Here is an 18,421-nt window from a genome sequence, read left to right on the forward strand (position 1 = left end):
GTATTAATAGTTAAACCAAGCTTCAAGGGCTAAGATAATATTCACAGCCTTGGAAAAATGAAGATGGATATTTTTAAGATACAAGCGTGGGACGCAGCCATAAGATACTTGTCACAGTTTATGGTCATTTGTTTTTATTTTTACCTTCTACCATAGATTTGATCGTTCAAACGAGGAAGAAAAAACTGCTGTATATAGTCTCCTCGTAGGCATGGCTATTTGTTAAATATAAAATCAATTTCAGATTTCTAAATTTGAATAAATCTACTCTGAATTTGACCCCATTTACCAGCAACAAAATAACGGTTAAATCGTTGTAAGAGGTTTTTGACAGGAACCAGGTGAGGATAAACACAAGGTTTGAAAATGTTAGTACTTCAGAATTTAGATTAACTACGGGCTAGTTTGGTATTTTGCAGCACAAATGTTTGACTTTTTTGTTGAAAAAATAAACCAATAACCATTAACACAATTTTTAAATCAACAATTGATTGGTTTTTTTTTTGAAAAATATTAAAAAACAGGTTTTTTTTAAATAAAAAATAAAAATGATAACAAAGATCACTACAAATCATTTCATCCTTTAAAATGTACATCAACGTTGTTGCCCACCCTGTCAAAGTTCTCTTCATCCAATGCGACACAAAATCATGTTGAAGATAATTCTTTTCTCATGCCATGCTAGTGGTTGATACTGAGGCAATAATTGTATTTTAAAGTTTTTGTAGAAATATATTAAAATAATTTATTTTTTATTTTTATTTTTTATTTTTAATATTAATATATCAAAACAATGTAAAAACATAAAACAATATAAAAACCTAAAAAAATATTTAAAAAAATCCGTGGAAAAACAACAAGCCCAATGTCCTACTGGGAGAAGAAACGATGATTTCACATGTCACTTCATAAATCCAGAAAAATAGTCTTAAGTCGTACCCCAGTCTTTGTACTTTAAAACCCTCCTCTGTTTTCCCTACCTGTTAATGCAAGCTATTTGTCCAGAAACCAGCATGTCTCCATTTTGACAAAATTATTCAAAAATATTATCAAATCAGTGACTGGAGGTAGGAAAAAAAAACTATCAATTAATTTCCGAGAGCTGAAGTTTACCAAACCTAATTAAAATCTCTTGCGTATCTCTTCTTTCTCTTTCTTTCTCCAAAAGGACAGGAGCTCAAAAAACTGCAAGAATGAACAAGAAAGGACGGATAGTTAATAAATTGACAGCTCAAGCTAGTTTGAAGAACAAACTAATTGTCTACTATGCGTATGTTTATTTATCAGTCCCCTTCTTCAACGTAAGGAACACTGAATTTGTTTCACATTTGAAAATTCATTGGAATGATCAATGCATACCGTTTTGTTTTCTTCCTTTTTGGTAAGAGATTTCAGTGCCAGAATTTGCCAAGAGTCCTCCTCATACGTGCACAACTTTTCTCTTCCATCCACCTCTTGATCATCTTCTTGTTCTATATGTTCCTTTTCTTCAGATTCGTCCAAAGATGGAAACTCCCAACTAGGGTCTGAATCCAAGCTATCTTGCGTATCATTGAGGCCCAGATCATCAACCTTTCCATGATCAAGAATATTACACCTCGATCCTCCTTTAACAGGCTTGGACCTGGGAGGACCAAATCTTGTTCCGAAAAATGGGATGTACATCATTTCTAGAGATATACAGCCTTAAGAATCAGGCGAGAGGATATAAAAGTACACAAGAATGGTAAAACTAAAACAAAGAGAAACAAAGTGAAAAACGAAGGCAAAGAAAATAAATGGAAGAAGAAAGGGTGGCGGGATTAATAGAGTAGCAGTAGCGGTAGCAGAGAAGAAGCTCAACAGTCCCAATAAATTGGGGTATTAGAGAACATGTAGAGGCATTATGGGAACTCGCTTTTTGTCTAGTTTTAATAATGGTTTTAGTTTTAATTTAATTTGTTATAGACTGGGTATGCATATTCAGGTTTCCATTACTACATGAATTTCCTTTACATTTGTTGGGTCTCTTTGGAAGTAGATATTACGTGGGGGTGTGCGAGGAATTTCGAGAACCATTTCTCGAGGCCTCGAGTGTAATGTGGAGTTGGGAGTGATGTGCGTGCGTTGACCGGTTTGGATCCGTTTTATCCATATTTGGAATGTTTGGAGAGATTGATGCAAGTAATTTATTCATGCATTCTTTTTGGGATTGTGACATAGATAACGGTTTAAAGTAAATTTTATTTTTAAATATATTAAATTAAATTTTTTATTTTTAAAAAATTAATTTGAAAATATAAAAAATATTTTAAATTAAATGAAAAAATTAAAAAAAAACGTGATTTACACGGTTTCCTAACACACTTTAAATCTTTGACCTCAAATAAAATGAGATTTAAGAGGTTTTTTTTTTTTTTAATTGTGAGTAGGCACTTTTGAATTTTTATCTAGTTATTTTATATAAAAATGACATTGGAGGTAAAAAGTAATTAAAGATATTTTCTAATTTGTTTAGAGAATAATATAAATTATATTTTAAATTTTTATTTGATAATTTGAATTATTAAATTAAGATAATTATTTAATATGATGCTAGAATTTTAATAATAAAACACTCATTAATTCAAATAAATCAAATATTTTTTTCTTGATCCAGCCACCCTATTCTATTTGCATAAATTTATGAAGATGGGTTCAATAATCATCCCTGTGAGCATGACTGTTCAAGTCTCATTGCCATTTTTCACAGGCAAATCCGATCTTTGAGATTCTTAAACAGTCAGATAATCTTTAGTAAGTTCTATTATGTCTTGGTGTATTAGCTAGCTAGAAAAAACGATGATAAATTAAGTGAAGATGGATGACAGAGATAATGCCAAGTCCGTGTGTCTTTTTATTTTTAACTTGCCAGGCTAATTGAATAAACATTAGTAATTTGGCTTTTTCTAGCGTGCCTTGGATTGAAATACCTGGACACTTCCTTACTTTTAGAGCGAATACATGTCAGTTATATATAGGATGGCACTAAAACTTTAGAAAAAAAATAAGCGAATACATTTAAAAATAAAATAAATTAATAGCAGGTATATAAATTAATTGATTCTACTTTCTAGGAGTGCATGCAGACTGTAAATTCACACACACACACACACACGTGTGTATATGCACGATAAGAAGGATCGAGAGCATGAGAAGAGCTTGAAAAGAAAATGGAAGACTCGTTAATAGAAAACAAAAATGAAAGAACGAAGGAGAAGAGAAGGAATTGGAAGAGAGTGAGAATTTATAATATATTATATATAAAAGTAATTTAATTATTTCGTTTAATTTAAAAACTTTCGTTCATAAGAGATGTAAAGAATATTTCAAAAACAAACAAAGAAAAACTGAAAAAATGATAAAGATGTTGTAATTAACCCGAAAGATATATCGTCGGCGTAAAAACTTAGAGGCTTGTATGATACGGTGCTACTACATATTTCTATTGATGCCTTGCTTGCAGGCCGTTGGATGGCAGGCCCTGTGATGCTCTTAGTTGAAACGGGCTGGGCCCATGATTCTCAATGGGCCATGGAGTAAGGCTCCGCAAATGTTGTGTGGGGGGTGGTGGGGCATGGTCATGTGAAGATCACGAGTGCGCCTGCTTTTCACGGGCTGTTAGCTTCCATGACCATGAGTGGAATCTTTACCTTCCTGTCACGTGAGCTCCATGGTCCCTTTGCCTTGGTGCTTCCGGCCCACCACGTTTTCTACCGGTATTTTTTTTTTAATGTATATTGAATTTAATGAACAAAGAGCAATTGGAGCTCAAAATAATATAATTGTCATTCATAGTTAACAATTAAAATAATTTCATTTATAATTTCTTCAAAACTGACTCATTCATGGCATGAAATCCATTTCATTCATTTCACAAAATAATTTATGAACTTTCATTAAATTATAACATTTCACTTGCATTTTGAAAATATATAAAATATTTTTTTATTCATTTAGGCTAATAATGTTTTTATTACTTAAATATTTTTATATAGTTATATTATATTTAATATTCATCAATTTATTATTAATTATTTAAATATAATTTATATTATACTTAATATTTGTCAATTTGTTATTTTTAATTAAAATAATATCTATATAAATACATAAAGATAATTTAATAATTTTAAGTATAAAAATAATATTTAATTCAACGACTCTAATCAATATTTAATTTTAATAAAATATTAATAATAAATATTTAAAAATAATGTTTTAATATAATAAGTACCTCATAATTATAACGAGATTATAATTTTATTTACAAGATATTTTTTTATAAATTTAAATTAATATAAAAAACATTTATTATTATTAATAATAAATATATTATATAAATAAAAACAATAGATTGACTATATAAAATATTCACGAGCACGACAAAGTTCCTTCAACAAAAGAACAAGTTACAAGCAATAGTTTCGTGTTCTCTTCCGAAAAGAATGCTTAAGAGACCGAGACGATGACTCTGGTAATACGTGAAACAAAGATGTTATTGCCCAATGGTGTTATCATCTTTGTTCCCCCAAGGCTTCATCTTTCCTATTCCAATTCATTTGCCAAAGGCTTTTCTAGTGTGTTCTTTTCCATGTCAAGCTGCGGCTTTCGTTCTCTTTTTTTTCTGGGCTGTTCTTTACTCAAGATAAAGTACCTGGAAATCAAGTCTTCGAGGATAATTCTTTTGATTGCTTCAATACAAGAACACTCCTCTTTTCCAGACAAATGGGTTCAATCTTGCTGTGAACTTGTGAGAAAATCAAATGCGAGCAGAGTGAAAAATTTCCAACTTGTAACTTGAACCAAAATGAAAAGGGAAACCTAAGATTATTGCTAAACAACACAATCTAAAGACAAGGAAGCCCGTGTCGAAGATTATTAAAAGGATACAAGGAAAGAAAAAAACAGAGAAAATGAAAATAAGGAAGAACACGTAGAAAAGGGATTGTAGAATATGGCAACTAGGAGGAAGTCACATGGAAAACATAATATGCAATAATAGTTGAGAGATTAAATAATTTATAGGTTTTAGGAACGCTTCATATCTGTATCATCCACAAAGAAAAATTGTGAATTTTGGAAGATACAAAGAAGGACTAGAGGGAGAGAGAGAGACTGCATGTGATCTTTTGTTTCTCATCTATTATATATAAAAGCAATTTCTTCATTTTATATATTTTATATTTTTATTTTATCAAAAATAATAAATATATATTTTTTAAAGCAAAAACACCATCCAAGATCCAACTATATAATTTTTTTTTATAATAATTATCCCTGTAATATATTTCGGGTACATTCACCCTTGAAAGGTGGGAAGATCCCTGTAATATATTTCGGGTACATTCATTCAATGCCCTTGAAAGGTGGAAAAAAAAAAACACTCTTGAAATTTCTTTTTTTTCTTCTTCTTGTTTTTTTTTTTAAAAGAAAGCCCTGAGCTCACGGAAAAACATGAGCAAATCCGCATGGAATCCTTTGCACCACTTCCAGCAAAAAAGAAAAAAAAAAACACGAGCGACCAGACCAGACCACGAACTCCCAAGTCCTAACTCACAAACTCAAAAATACCGTTGGCAGATCGCCGGAGCCACCACAACTCTTCCTCCGACACGGTGGTTCTGTTCACCGGAAACCACCCAACTCCTTAAATTATCTATTCTCGTATACTAACTAATCCAGTCCAGGTCTGGCTCAACCTATTTTCTCATTTCCTTTTCATTTGTAGTCTTTGTAATCAAAGTGTACAGATGTTTTTCTTCCTTTTCTCTCTAGAAAAAGAAATCTGAATTTCGGGTTTGAATTTTTTTGTGGTGATAAATTAGACTTGCTGGAATGAGAGGAAAAGGGAATCAAAATCAAGAGGAGGAAGAGTACGAGGAAGATGAATTTGGTTCCAGAAAAGATGGGCCATCTTCAAATTTTACAATTAACAACACTAATTCTTGTAAAGGTGTGTTCTTTTTCACATTAGACTGTACTATATTAGATCCAGCTCTTTTTTTATTCCTTCTCTACAAGGCTGTCACAGTTTATGTTCTCTCATTTCTTTATTCGTGGTGTGATTTTGCATTTTTCTTAAAAAATTTCTAAAGTTTGGCATGGTGCAATTTCTCTTATTTGTTTGCTTCTCAATCGTAAATTTGGAGGCTTTTATGCCATAGGGTTGTTGAAATGGTGTGTTTTAGAATGGGTTGTTGAGTTTTATTTATTCCTGTATTTTTATGATTTGGGATTCGGATTCGGAGGCAGATGGGAAGAATAGTGACAAGGCTAATGCAATAAGATCGAAACATTCTGTCACTGAGCAGAAAAGGAGGAGCAAGATAAACGAGAGGTTTGTTGGTTTATTTTTGTGGATTGACTATTAGCACATGAAATATATATATAAACCCTAGCATTTGAATATGTATGCAATACAATTCTGATTTTTTCTGCTCACAAGATTCTGTATGCTAGTCATGCCTGTCTTGCTGTTGTTTGAATCACCAGCTTTGTTTTTGCTCGCACTATCATTTCAGTGAAGGGAGATATGGATAAAGAGTTCGACCAGTCAATATGAAAAATCAGTGGTATTCAGGGCTTTTTTTTTCCTTACACTAGTTTAGTTGATGAATTTAAAACTCAAGGATAATTCGATTTAACTTTGATGGAGCCCTAGAAAGGAGGGCAGTTTGAGCTAACTTTCTTTGCAGTGATTTTGCAAAATGGTTAGGGAATTAAGTCAATGCATTACATTATGCAATTGAGCTGGGTTGAATCACTTCACTTGCTAACTGTTATTTTCAAGTCTTGAAGGCACCAGTTTCCAGCACGATACTTACTTTCCAGCCAAATTATCCTCACCGTGTAATGTTGGTGGTTTTTTTAACTAAAATTTTGAACTTTGACTAGAAGTGGTTTCAGATAAGGTACTAACTGATTGACAGTATTCAGGATTGCTGACCCATACGTTCAAACTTGTCAAACTTGTACCCTTTTTTATCAGCTTTTGGTCATGTTGCAGTATTACCAAATATAAACACACTTGTATAGTATGTCTTAATCTTAATACTGATTATGAGGCTTTCAATTTTTTGTGCGTGTCTGCTGGCAAGGCCATCTTTCATTATCATGGATACCAGTATCTCAACAAATGGTCACAATTCAATGGTTGAAATTTTTTTACTAGAAATATAAATCTTAGATGTTGCTTCACCATAAAATAAAGGATGCATTTGATTAAACATTCTGATTATCAGTCAAAATTTCATTTACTCGTGAACTGTAAAAATGTGATATAGCTTTATGAACCAGAGTCTTTTTCTTTCAGATTTCAGATATTGAGAGATCTCATTCCTCATAGTGATCAAAAAAGAGATACAGCATCATTTTTATTAGAGGTACACAACATGCGACTCAAACTAGAGCATACTGCTCAATTCAGTAGACAAGATTTTCCATTCAAATTTGTTGACTACATATTAATGCTCCTTGGCAGGTCATTGAATATGTCCAGTATTTACAGGAGAAGGTGCAAAAGTATGAGGGTCCATATCCTGGATGGAGCCCTGAGCCAGCAAAGTTGATGCCATGGGTAAAGCTTTAATGCCTATTTATGCTGTATACTTGTGACCCTCACCCATGTATATCGGCATTAGTTAATGCCTAATTGCAGGTGTTGACATGTCCACCTGTTATATTCTGCTACACTCTTCAAGTGAATTAGTGCCATGGTTTTATGACTTGAGAGAAAATTTGGAACTGATGATAGGATTTATCAAGGATGTGCTCAAGCATCCAACTTGTCTGTTATGATGCTTAACCCAATAAGTGCAGTGTGGTTTTTGCGTCTCTTCATGTTCTATATTATAAATCCGAGTCTCTTCATGTTCTATATTATAAATCCGAGGCAGGAAGAATGTTCATCTAGACAACAATTAACAGTAAGAAATCTTCATGATATAATGAAAAAAAGAAAAGAAATATGAGATAAACATTCGTAATCAAGTAATTGAAAATTGATGTTTTCTTCTCAAATCTCAGAATGTCAACCCTGTTACCAGACTCTGGTTCTGTTTATGTTTTACTCAAATCCTGTTTCCTATGGATTAATTGACATAATAAAATTTTCATTAAATTGTCCGAGGTAAAACTTTTGTAGTGGGGTAACTTCTTTGATATGCCTTTACTAAATTTGCTTAAAACTTTTGGTTTTTTTACTTGTCAAAGTTGAGCAACAATCAGTGGTGTTTAGATTTGGGGCTTATTATCTTTGATGGTGAGCCCTTTCTCTTTAGACTTGTTCCGTCGTGTTATTTTTTTGTTCTAGTTATACAGAGGGCTCTTGCTTCTGGACCTCCTTAAAATTACTTGCATTTTGGTTTTTGTGTTAATTGCTTTTCAAGGTCTGGTTGAGAAGTGGTATTAATTACTTCTATTGGAAATTTGCTGGTGGTGGAGAGAAATTGTGGATGCTTTTGAATATGGTACCTTTTTTTTTACACCTGGAAAATTCTCAGCATAACTCACTAGATCACCTTGAAACAGAGAAACAGCCACTGGCGCCTTCAAAGTTTTGGTGGTCACCCTCAAGCTACTAAAAATGGTTCTGGGCCAGGGGCAGCATTTCCTGGGAAACTTGATGAGAATAACATTGCTCTCAACCCAGCCATGCTTCCAGGCACTCCGAATCTAATAGAATCTGACCATGTCACCTGCAAAGTGTTGGAGCATCAACCTGAGCTAGCAAACGCTCTTCCCATGCCTGCTCCTGCTAGAAGTGATGGACTAGTTGCACCTCCCCTTGAGCAACCAGTCTCTGATGCTCAATCAGCTGAGTGCCCCATCACCAGTGAAATGTTGAACCAGCAGGAGCTGGCAATTGAAGCAGGGACTATCAGTATCTCCAGTGTTTACTCTCAAGAGTGCGTGTGATCTTTTTAATTTTTGAAGTTCTGGGTGTTTGTTATAAGCTGGACATTGATATGGAATTTTGTGGAAACCAGGTTGCTGAATACTCTTACGCAAGCATTGCAGAGTGCCAGTGTAGATCTGTCACAGGCCAACATCTCAGTTCAGATTGATCTTGGAAAACGGGCAAATAAAGGGCTGACCTCTGGAACATCAACATCCAAGGTACGAGGCTGGTAATTTAAAGTGGTCAATAAACAATAGGTGTTGTTAGGAAAGTAGTAATAAACTAATAAACATTATGATTATGCTTGATCTAGCCAGTTTTGTGTGCCTTCCATTGCTTTCTAGGATCCCCAGGATTGCAACCAAGTGATGACCCACCTTAGGGATGCAAGCGAAGGAGAGGACTCGGATCAAGCTCAAAAACGGCTAAAGACATAAGACCAGCATGGGATTTATCAAGTTTGCTCTGGGGATATCTTTTTAGCTCCCGATATCAGCCCTCGGGTTATTGTACATGCTGTGCTTTTGGTTTCTCAGATTCTTAAATAGTTCATGGAATCATGTTAAGAGCTGTCACCTTAGATTATATGTTTCTGCTCAGATTTGTGGTCGTTTGATGCGCAGTGGCCATATCGTGGTTGTAACGTACATATTGACTAAATAGGCATGTAGTGGAGCATTTTGGGGGCCGGTGGGGAATATGCAGGTCTGTGTGTGTCAGACGCAAATTTTAATAATGCTGAGCATGATTATGAGTGAGATTCAGCCTCGTTTCTGATCAACGATGAACATTTCCATTGTTAAAATCCAAAATGGAGCCTGGATTTACATTTTAGCACATTATTTTCACAAGTTGTTGACTCCAGGGAGATGCTCGCTAACACACCAAGGATTGCCTGGTTTCTGTAAAATGGCTCTTGCGCATCAAAGGAAAAACAAAAATGATCTCATCGTTCGTCTGCTATAAGCGATCGAACGATTTCAAAAAAAAAATAAAATAAAAAAAACATATTTTAAACCACTGATTTTCTCCGAGCACCAAAAAATACTGATATTTTATGGTTGTAAAACCACCCTCTTCTTGTCTCCGTCGTGTGCATACCACTGTCACGTCACTGTGCGGTAAACCTACTCAATGAACAATTTTTTTCTTTTTTAGGAAAAGTTGTTAATGTACCCTTCAATATTACATGTTTTCAATCATATCTTTATATAAAAAAACCCACTCAATTCATAATATTTAATTTATCTATATTGTACATTATTTAATGAAGCCCTCCGTCAATTCTTTTTGTTAAAATTAATGACAGCACGTACCGTGGAATAAATCATGGAGCAATGATTTATTCTATAAAGCACCCAAACATGAGGATCCAATAAATCGCATAACCAAGTCCATACTTCTATATCATTCATTTACGCAGAACAGGTAAAAATGACAAAAGGTTGCTTTGACAGGTATCCTCTCTTTTTTTACGTCTTAACCGATCGTTATCCGCTGAGCTTGATAGATGTCAATACAGGATGGAGAAAGTGCCTTTATATGAATACGGAGAGCGTACCGAAAAACATGAGGTTTATCATAGGTTAAAATTATTTGATATTTTACAGCTTCTAGAGGCCTACAGTCCAAAATACGATGAGGGATGCCACCTGGTTGTTGGATATATGAATACGGAGAGCGTACCGAAAAACATGAGGTTTATCATAGGTTAAAATTATTTGATATTTTACAGCTTCTAGAGGCCTACAGTCCAAAATACGATGAGGGATGCCACCTGGTTGTTGGATATTTGCTTGTCATAACGACTCCTACAGAACAGGAGGCTCTAACATCTAGGCAAGAATGTCGTATGATGCTTCAACTGTTTGTAGCAGACACGACCCTTTCTCTGTGCTGACCTGGAATCTTCTTGCTGGTTTTCACGTTTCCCCGACATGCATGAGCTGTCTTCATTATAAAGGAGAAAGCATCCCATGTAAGTACTCCAATCTGGTACCATAGATCAAACAGTTGTGTGTTCCAAGTGCTACATATATATCACTTTCGGATCATTAATTGTCTAAATGGAAGCAATCTCTAAGCGAGCATGTGTGATCACGCAGTAATTCTGCAGACTGTTCTACAATTCTTATAAAAAACAGACCAGCACATCTTAATAATTCAAGTGGAGAAAGAAAAAGATCTATGACTGGACGATTGAAACATACAACCGATGACCTTCAGCCGCTGTTTTCATGTTCTCTTCGTTAGTACAGCAGGAACAAATTTCATCTTCGAAGTACAGAAACAGAAACAGAAACAAAAACTGAAAAAGAAAAAATCATCTAATTTAAAATCATGAACTAATTAAGAATCGTCTAGAAACATTTACCTTGTATTGACCATCCGCAAGATGGGAAATCGAGTGCTGGAAGTAGGATTGCAACATAGAAATCATGCTTTACAGGCAGTCTAGTCTTATTTATTGCCATTCACATTTCCTATAGTTTTCATCAGAAAAGCATAATCATAAGCTGTTTCTTCACATTGACTATAGCAACCGCCTTCACCAAAATGCCCTCCAGTCATATTTGTTTTCAGAATGACTGAACGAGAACAATGAGAACATGCAATGTCTCGTGTTTTTGCCACCCATTTGGCAGCTTCCCAAACTCCAACCCTGGGAAACGAGCACTAAACACTTAGTTAATGGACAGAACACACATGCAGGTCTATTTATGAATATGAGAAAATGAGTAGAAATTAAAGATCAACACTCGTGATTATCAATTAAGAAAGTTCAAGATATGAATTTGCCTTGAGTCATGAAAAGATGCAGTTACAAGCATTGATGGAAGGCAAGCATCACGAGGAATGTTATCATAAGGAGAATAACTTAAAATGGACTCAAACTGCGACTGTATCTGAGGATTCCCAAATTCTTCGTAGTCCAGCAAGGTGAGAGGCAAACTTGGATCTAGCAACGTGTTGCATGCATCAAGAAATGGAACCTGATAGAAATGTTAGCCAACTATCAGTGTCACAGTATCGATGATGTTAATAAGAAACAAAATGCCCCTCTAAAACCCCAAATGGTTTTTAATAGTACTTTTTCTCCATATCCATTAAATGAGGGCTAACCTTCAAAATGGCAGCACGAAATAAATTTGGGTTAATATTGATTGCTGCCCCAACAAGAAGACCCCCTGCACTAAATCCAATGGCACCTAGCCGATCTCTATGAACATAGCCCTCAGAAACTAGGTAGTTGCCACATGATATGAAGTCATATATTGAATTGCATTTGTTCAACCCACTGCCGTATTTATGCCACGAGGAATGACCGCCGCCACCCCTGCCCATGCAGTACATGTCAATTCTTCAAATATGACAGAAATTTTATCAAGCATCGCCATGTAATTTTTATTTCATTTAAGAAGGAAATTATCAGATACAATTTGATCCAATCTTGGAAGCAAAATGGTAGCCCAATTTTTTAACAAGGACCAACATCATGTCATCAATGAAGAAATCTTCACAAACATGTACCACTAGGTCTTGGAAAAATAATATTCTTTGTAAATAAAATATGAATACAAATAATTATATGAAAGTTGACATCTAACTAACGTGTAGCATGTTTACTTTAATCTTACGCCTAACCTAACTCTAGTTAATTTCCATTCAAAAGGTGACTTTGTGATCAATGAGAAATAAATAAACTTCACAAAACAAACCTCGCATCAGCAAAGGCCAGCACCCAACCACGATCAAGTAAACTCAGGCGGTCTGAGCACCAGCTTTTATCTAGAACTTCCCCATATGCTCCATAGCCCTCTAATAGTCCAGGAGATTGACCCCTCCGCCAGGCTTTTCGGGAGTACAAAATGGTCAGAGGAACCCTGACACCATCATGGGAAATGACTTCCTTTGTTTTGCAGCAATATGCACCAGAAAAGTCTTTCCATCTTTGCAATTCAATATTCAAGTTATTTTTGTCCTTATCGTTTAGTGGGTCAAGATATTCAGAAGTATCTAGCTCATAAGCCAGTGAGCATGATCCACAATCACCAGAAATATCTCTTACTTTCTCTTGTTGCACAATCGAAAATATCCGTTCTGACATGTTATAGTCAACAACCACACCAGGCATCTGCATATTTTGAAAGAAATGCTAGGAGAGTTACAGAGTAACCTTTTCTTATCATGCCCCTTTCTTTTCTTACGCTTTCTTTTCCTTTTTTTTTTTTTATAAATAAAAGTAGGGACATGCTTAAGAGGTATAAAGCATTGTCATTGCATACAGAATATGACACTGTCCAAAGAATAGAACAAAGAAGAAAAGGAAAACCGCATCGCAACTCAAGGCTTTCTGATCCCATTGGATTGCAGCTAAAGCAACTCTTCTGAACACCACTGTAGGTCTAATAAATATAAGCACAGGTCTACCAAGTAGGATACTAGTAAATCATAATGAATCAGTTTAATTCCTCCATGTCATATTTTAAGAAACTTACATCCATCCAATAAAATTACCCAATCTAACAACTATGGCCTTGTAAAAGTTTCTGGAATGTTATTCAATCCAACCCACAAGGGTTAGCACAAAGGCATAAGATTTGGCCTAGGATACAGGAGATCTTGAATTCAAGTCCTACTTTGGATAGCTTGTACTTTCTAATTCTGTGGTATACTAGGCATGCGGTATGTTCATAAAGTGGGAAAAAAGAAGAAGAAAAGGTAGCCCTCATTGACTTGCTACTGCTAATTCCAAGCCGTGGAGAACCAGTAGTGGTGGCACAAAGGGACCACAAATACCCCACAACTTGTACATATAGATATAAGAAAATAGTTTCTGGAATGCATGTTGATAAGGGCTAGTAACTGGGCAGTGGAAAATATTCTTCTGGTTCTGAGATTATAATACTTGACATAAGAAGAGAGAGGCATTAAGCTATAAAGCATGTAATTAAGCTTGATAGAATTTATACCACTGGAGATGACAGCACCACACGGTATACTGGGTTCATGAAGTCATGGTTTGATCCTGGAACGATGTTACATTGACTTGAGGGCAGGGGAAAAAACCATGGATCAAGATTCTCAATCTCCAACTGATTCTGCAAAACAACTACAGATGATTGGCAAATGGACATGTAAAAGTCTTTCTTTCTGTGAGAAAAAAATTGTATTTAGCATCCATGCCACCATCAGAAGTAATAATTCAAACCAGCTCACCACAAGGAAAAACTATGCTGAAGGTATATAATATAAGATTGTATGTGGTATCTGCCAAATTTTGGCGATTTCTTACAGAAAACAGCAACATTGTTAAAGATCTCAAGACAATGGTTACTCCTACAGCAAATCCTGATATTCCTCAGATTGCATAAAAACAGCACAAAGAATTTGCAAAAGTTTCAAGCAGTAGCCCTTCCCCGTTAGCTAAAATATCATGAAACATCCTCCCCATTGCTACATTTTTTTTTTAATATAAACAGCCATTCACTTCCTGCCTATAGATGCTGAAACACAATAACCATATGTGAGAAACAAAGGATTGATGACATACTTGTTCATTAACAATCCCTTTTCTTTTCTTGGTTCTTTTTTTTTTTTAATATATAACAAAAGTAACATTTGTTTCTGTGTTTTGAAGCCAAAAAAATAAAATTGAAAAGCTCTAACATGACTAATGCCATTGGTGATCCTCTGGCAAAAAAATAAAATTGAAAAGCTCTAACAACATGACTAATGCCATTGGTGATCCTCTAGACCAATCTGGATTTAATAGTGCAGAAAAAATGAAATATGAATTACAACACATAAATACAAAGCAAATAGAAACCCAAAAAAAAATTCCATTTGAGAACTCCCTGGTAAGTCAGAATTTGAAAAAAGTAGAAATTTATGTACCACACTGTTAAACTTGATTGGCAAATTGATGGAACATAATGCAGGAAAGTTCTTCTTATTGACAAAAAGGACCAAATGTCCATTAAAAATGTCCATGTCTTGAAAGCTCATATCTTCACTTGGAAGGATGATATTCTGTAAGATAACATTGTTATGTGAAATAATAGTGATAATAGAAAAAAAGAGAGGAGTAATTCATTATTTGATAATTAAATGAGCCTGACCTGCCAATCAGAAGATTGTATATCTTCAACTTGGCATTGAGCCAAATAATAATTTCCATCTGACCGGTCCTCACTTTCACTTAAAGGAGCATTTGTAAGGATATAGAACACACCATAGTGATGTTCCAAAAAATATCGCACTCCAGAAACACACTCGCGTACTCTTTGTAAACCATCCAGCGGGTTGGTTGCATCTATCACATAAACCTGTAAAATACAGAATAGGAAGTAAGCCTCAACATGTCAGATACAGAGATGAAGATATCATTGGAAAGAAATGCAAAATGAACTAAGTAAATTCCTTCCTCGGATGACGTTCTTGAATTTGAGTTCACAGTGATAAACTTGCCATCTTTTGTGCTTGTTATATCCACACAAAAACTTGAATTACTTTCTGTAAATACTGGGACATCATCTATCTCATCTGATCCTAGTTTTGTGAAGAGAACCCTGAAAAAAAAAAAAATTGTGAGAAAAAAAATCCATTCCATGAGAAAAAAAGTTTCCAGGACATATTAAAACAATTTGCCTGTATGGTCGTTGATTCTCATCCGACACTGTGTAGAACAAAGTAGTGCTATCTTGAGCCCATGCCAAACTAACAACCCCATCAACTTGTGATCGTGAAACAATATATCCATTGCTGAGGTCCTTAACTTGAAGTAAGAATTGTTCATTGCCAGTAATGTCAAGTGTGTATGCAAGAAACTTGTGATCTGGTGAAACCCGACATGTACCCACATGCACATAACCTGCTATAGATATCGACATTAATCACTGATATGATGAAATGTAGAAGCTCTGTTGTTAATCAATGCACAAATATTACTCTAACCCTAAGTAAATGTTTTGATTTACCAACAAACTCAAAGATTTAGTCAGTTTGCACAGTAAATACATGCATGCACGCACATAGAGACAGGGTTAACAGTCTGATGTGAGCGTCATGTGGCCTGCACATTTGGGACGCATCCACATAAGCACACAATCAACAATGCCAAATTCTGTTTCACTTATTGACCTGTTTTATTAGGATTTTTACAATTTAAAAGATACATTTCCCTCGGCCTTCTAAACAAAGAAAAAAAAGGGAAGAAGAATGACCAAATGGAAGAGTTAACGATAAATTTAACTCTCTATAAAGCCATGATGGAATTAAGCTACAATGTCAAAATTTGCCCGGGAAAAGGGGGGAAGAAAAGGAAGAGAGAAATATCCAACTCAAATGAAAGGGGGAAAAAAGAAGCTTGCCGTATTGTTCAGCTATTTGGTTCCAGTCAAGCAAAACTTGCTCCATCCCAAAATGTCCCTTGGCATAATTGAGAAGTGTCTTTAACAAACCACTTTCCTCAGTTTCCAACCTTCTACATAGAACTGGGTATTCCCTCCCTTCAGGAATGTACTGGTAGTACAGCCTGTTCAGATGGAAAAATAAAATTACAGTAATTCACTAATTCCAGGATAGGTTCCCTCCAGCTGAAATAAAAACACGAATGTGATGAAATTAACATCATATGAACCATACCACCTGGACAAATTAATTTTTATCCCATAAGAAACCAAATTCACAAATTTATAATGCAAGATTATAAAGTTAGTCATAACAGTTAAAAGGATAGGTGCAAGAGGGCAAAACCAGTGACCCCAGCGCTCAGGAGGAGTTGAAATCTGAGTAGGTAATCGATTTTTCATTTCCTCAAGCAAAGTCCTCTGCAGGTTTTGAGTGTCGGCCATGAAAGCTTGAGCATAGGAGTTTTCTTGGTTGAGATAATCAACAAATTCAGGGTCTTTAGCGTTTCTCATCCAATGATAAGGATCTTGCCATGTTTTGGTATGAGCAGAGACATTGAAAGGTCGTTTCTTTGGCACAGGAGGTGATTGAGAAGGCAATGGGAAAGTGGAGGTGGTGCAGTGAGAAGAGAGAGGGGAAGAAGGTATGATGGGAATTAAGTGAGAAGTGAGGGGAAGAAAGGAGGTTTTGAGTGAGGGTTTTGAGACTAGAAAAGAAAGAAGCGCCATGGAGCATGGAGATCCTGCTGCGGACAAACTTCGGGCATCCCTTTGTGAAATCAATGAAAAGCTTTTAATGGTTTGGGGGGGGGGGAAACTAAGAGAAGGAGGCCCATATACAAGACTGGAGGCTTTGGCCCATAACAGAAACGGGCTCCCTGCGGACCAAATGAATTAAAAAAAAATTATTGAAAACATGGGATTGCAGCCTACGAGACTTGCCCTGCGGACCAAATGAATTAAAAAAAAATTGTTGAAAACATGGGATTGCAGCCTACGACGCCTTATTTAATGCAGAAAATAATATTATTTTTTTTCGAGGCGCTGTCACGACTCACGATCCTTTTCCAAATTTTATTTCAATTCAATTACACTGTGTGGTTAAAATTTGATAGAAAAAAGTATTTCTTAAATGAAAATTGGCTTTTCTTATTCATCTATTTTTTTTACAGTAATATGTTTTTTTATTAGCAATTTAGTCTATTGGATAAAATATAATGACGCTTAAAAAATTATTCTTGTAAATTTTAGTTACTTGAATCAAGGACGAAAAAATATATATTTATAATAAAGAATCAATTTCCTTGCTGCAAAAATATTTTTAGATAAAGAACTTATTATGATTGTGAAAGAAATTTTCAGCAATAATAATAAAAATATGAATTGATCATTTTCACACACATGTAATAATTAGAATAAGTCTATAAAAAATATATTAAACTGTATAGTAATACATAAAATTATTTATTTATTTTTATTTAATATTAATGAGTAAATATTGATAAAAATTATACTTGTTGGGTTAATATATATTTAATCATAAGGTGATTATTAAAATTATTATAAAAACCATGTCATGATTGATAGTAATTTAAATATCAATTTAATAATTTATTTAAAGAAACTTATATTCTACATTTGATTTTTAAAATTTTATTGACCTCATACTTGCTTTCCCCAACCCCCACTATTTGTTTTTCTATATTATTTAAAGAAACTTATATTCTACATTTTGATTTTTAAAATTTTATTATTCAATAATAAATTATAAATTAAGCTTATTTATTAAATTTTAATTGAGTTTCATGCACCAATAGGTGCAAGAGGTCCACTCATACTTGCTTTCCCCAACCCTCACTATTTGTTTTTCTAGATTATATATTTTTAGTTTCACTCTTCAATATTTATTCAATTGAAGATCGAATTCTGTTATTTTTATTTTGTTTTGCTTTTTATAAAATTTCACATTAATTTTAAAAAATCACTTAGGTTGTCTTAACTTTTTTTGATTTGTCGTTCCATGTTGAATTTACATTGATAAATTTTTAAAATTGATATTTTTATTTAATTTTATTATTTTATATTTGAT

The 18,421-nt window shown here is 34.4% G+C and overlaps 2 protein-coding genes across 5 annotated transcripts; one reads left to right on the top strand and one right to left on the bottom strand.

Moving 5' to 3' along the window:
* The first annotated feature begins 5,505 nt into the window (after positions 1–5,505).
* BIM2 (BES1-interacting Myc-like protein 2) lies at positions 5,506–9,725 on the top strand. The gene is made up of 8 exons (XM_011011107.1): positions 5,506–5,708; positions 5,847–5,974; positions 6,274–6,358; positions 7,334–7,403; positions 7,502–7,597; positions 8,551–8,927; positions 9,009–9,138; positions 9,265–9,725. Exons 2-8 carry the CDS (start codon positions 5,857–5,859, stop codon positions 9,355–9,357), a joined length of 969 nt encoding a protein of 322 aa, XP_011009409.1. The 5' UTR covers positions 5,506–5,708; positions 5,847–5,856; the 3' UTR covers positions 9,358–9,725.
* Positions 9,726–10,348: 623 nt separating this feature from the next.
* Positions 10,349–17,107, bottom strand: LOC105114546 (Prolyl oligopeptidase family protein). 4 transcript variants are annotated; one of them, XR_840158.1, is made up of 12 exons: positions 16,679–17,107; positions 16,294–16,457; positions 15,572–15,794; positions 15,348–15,492; positions 15,043–15,249; positions 14,819–14,953; positions 13,894–14,022; positions 12,640–13,055; positions 12,044–12,257; positions 11,720–11,913; positions 10,698–11,582; positions 10,349–10,572 (listed from the first exon to the last, which is right to left on the bottom strand). XR_840158.1 is itself a non-coding variant. In XM_011011116.1 (11 exons), exons 1-11 carry the CDS (start codon positions 17,059–17,061, stop codon positions 11,381–11,383), a joined length of 2,412 nt encoding a protein of 803 aa, XP_011009418.1. In that variant the 5' UTR covers positions 17,062–17,107; the 3' UTR covers positions 10,601–11,380. The 4 variants fall into 4 exon arrangements, 1 of the variants encoding a protein (XP_011009418.1); XR_840161.1 differs by lacking the exon at positions 10,349–10,572 and having other exon boundaries at positions 10,591–10,870; positions 11,295–11,582; XR_840160.1 differs by lacking the exon at positions 10,349–10,572 and having other exon boundaries at positions 10,591–10,949; positions 11,295–11,582.
* Positions 17,108–18,421: the final 1,314 nt, after the last annotated feature.

This window comes from Populus euphratica, unplaced genomic scaffold (genome assembly GCF_000495115.2).
Source record: "Populus euphratica unplaced genomic scaffold, PopEup_1.0 scaffold5.1, whole genome shotgun sequence".
Lineage (NCBI taxonomy): Eukaryota > Viridiplantae > Streptophyta > Magnoliopsida > Malpighiales > Salicaceae > Populus > Populus euphratica.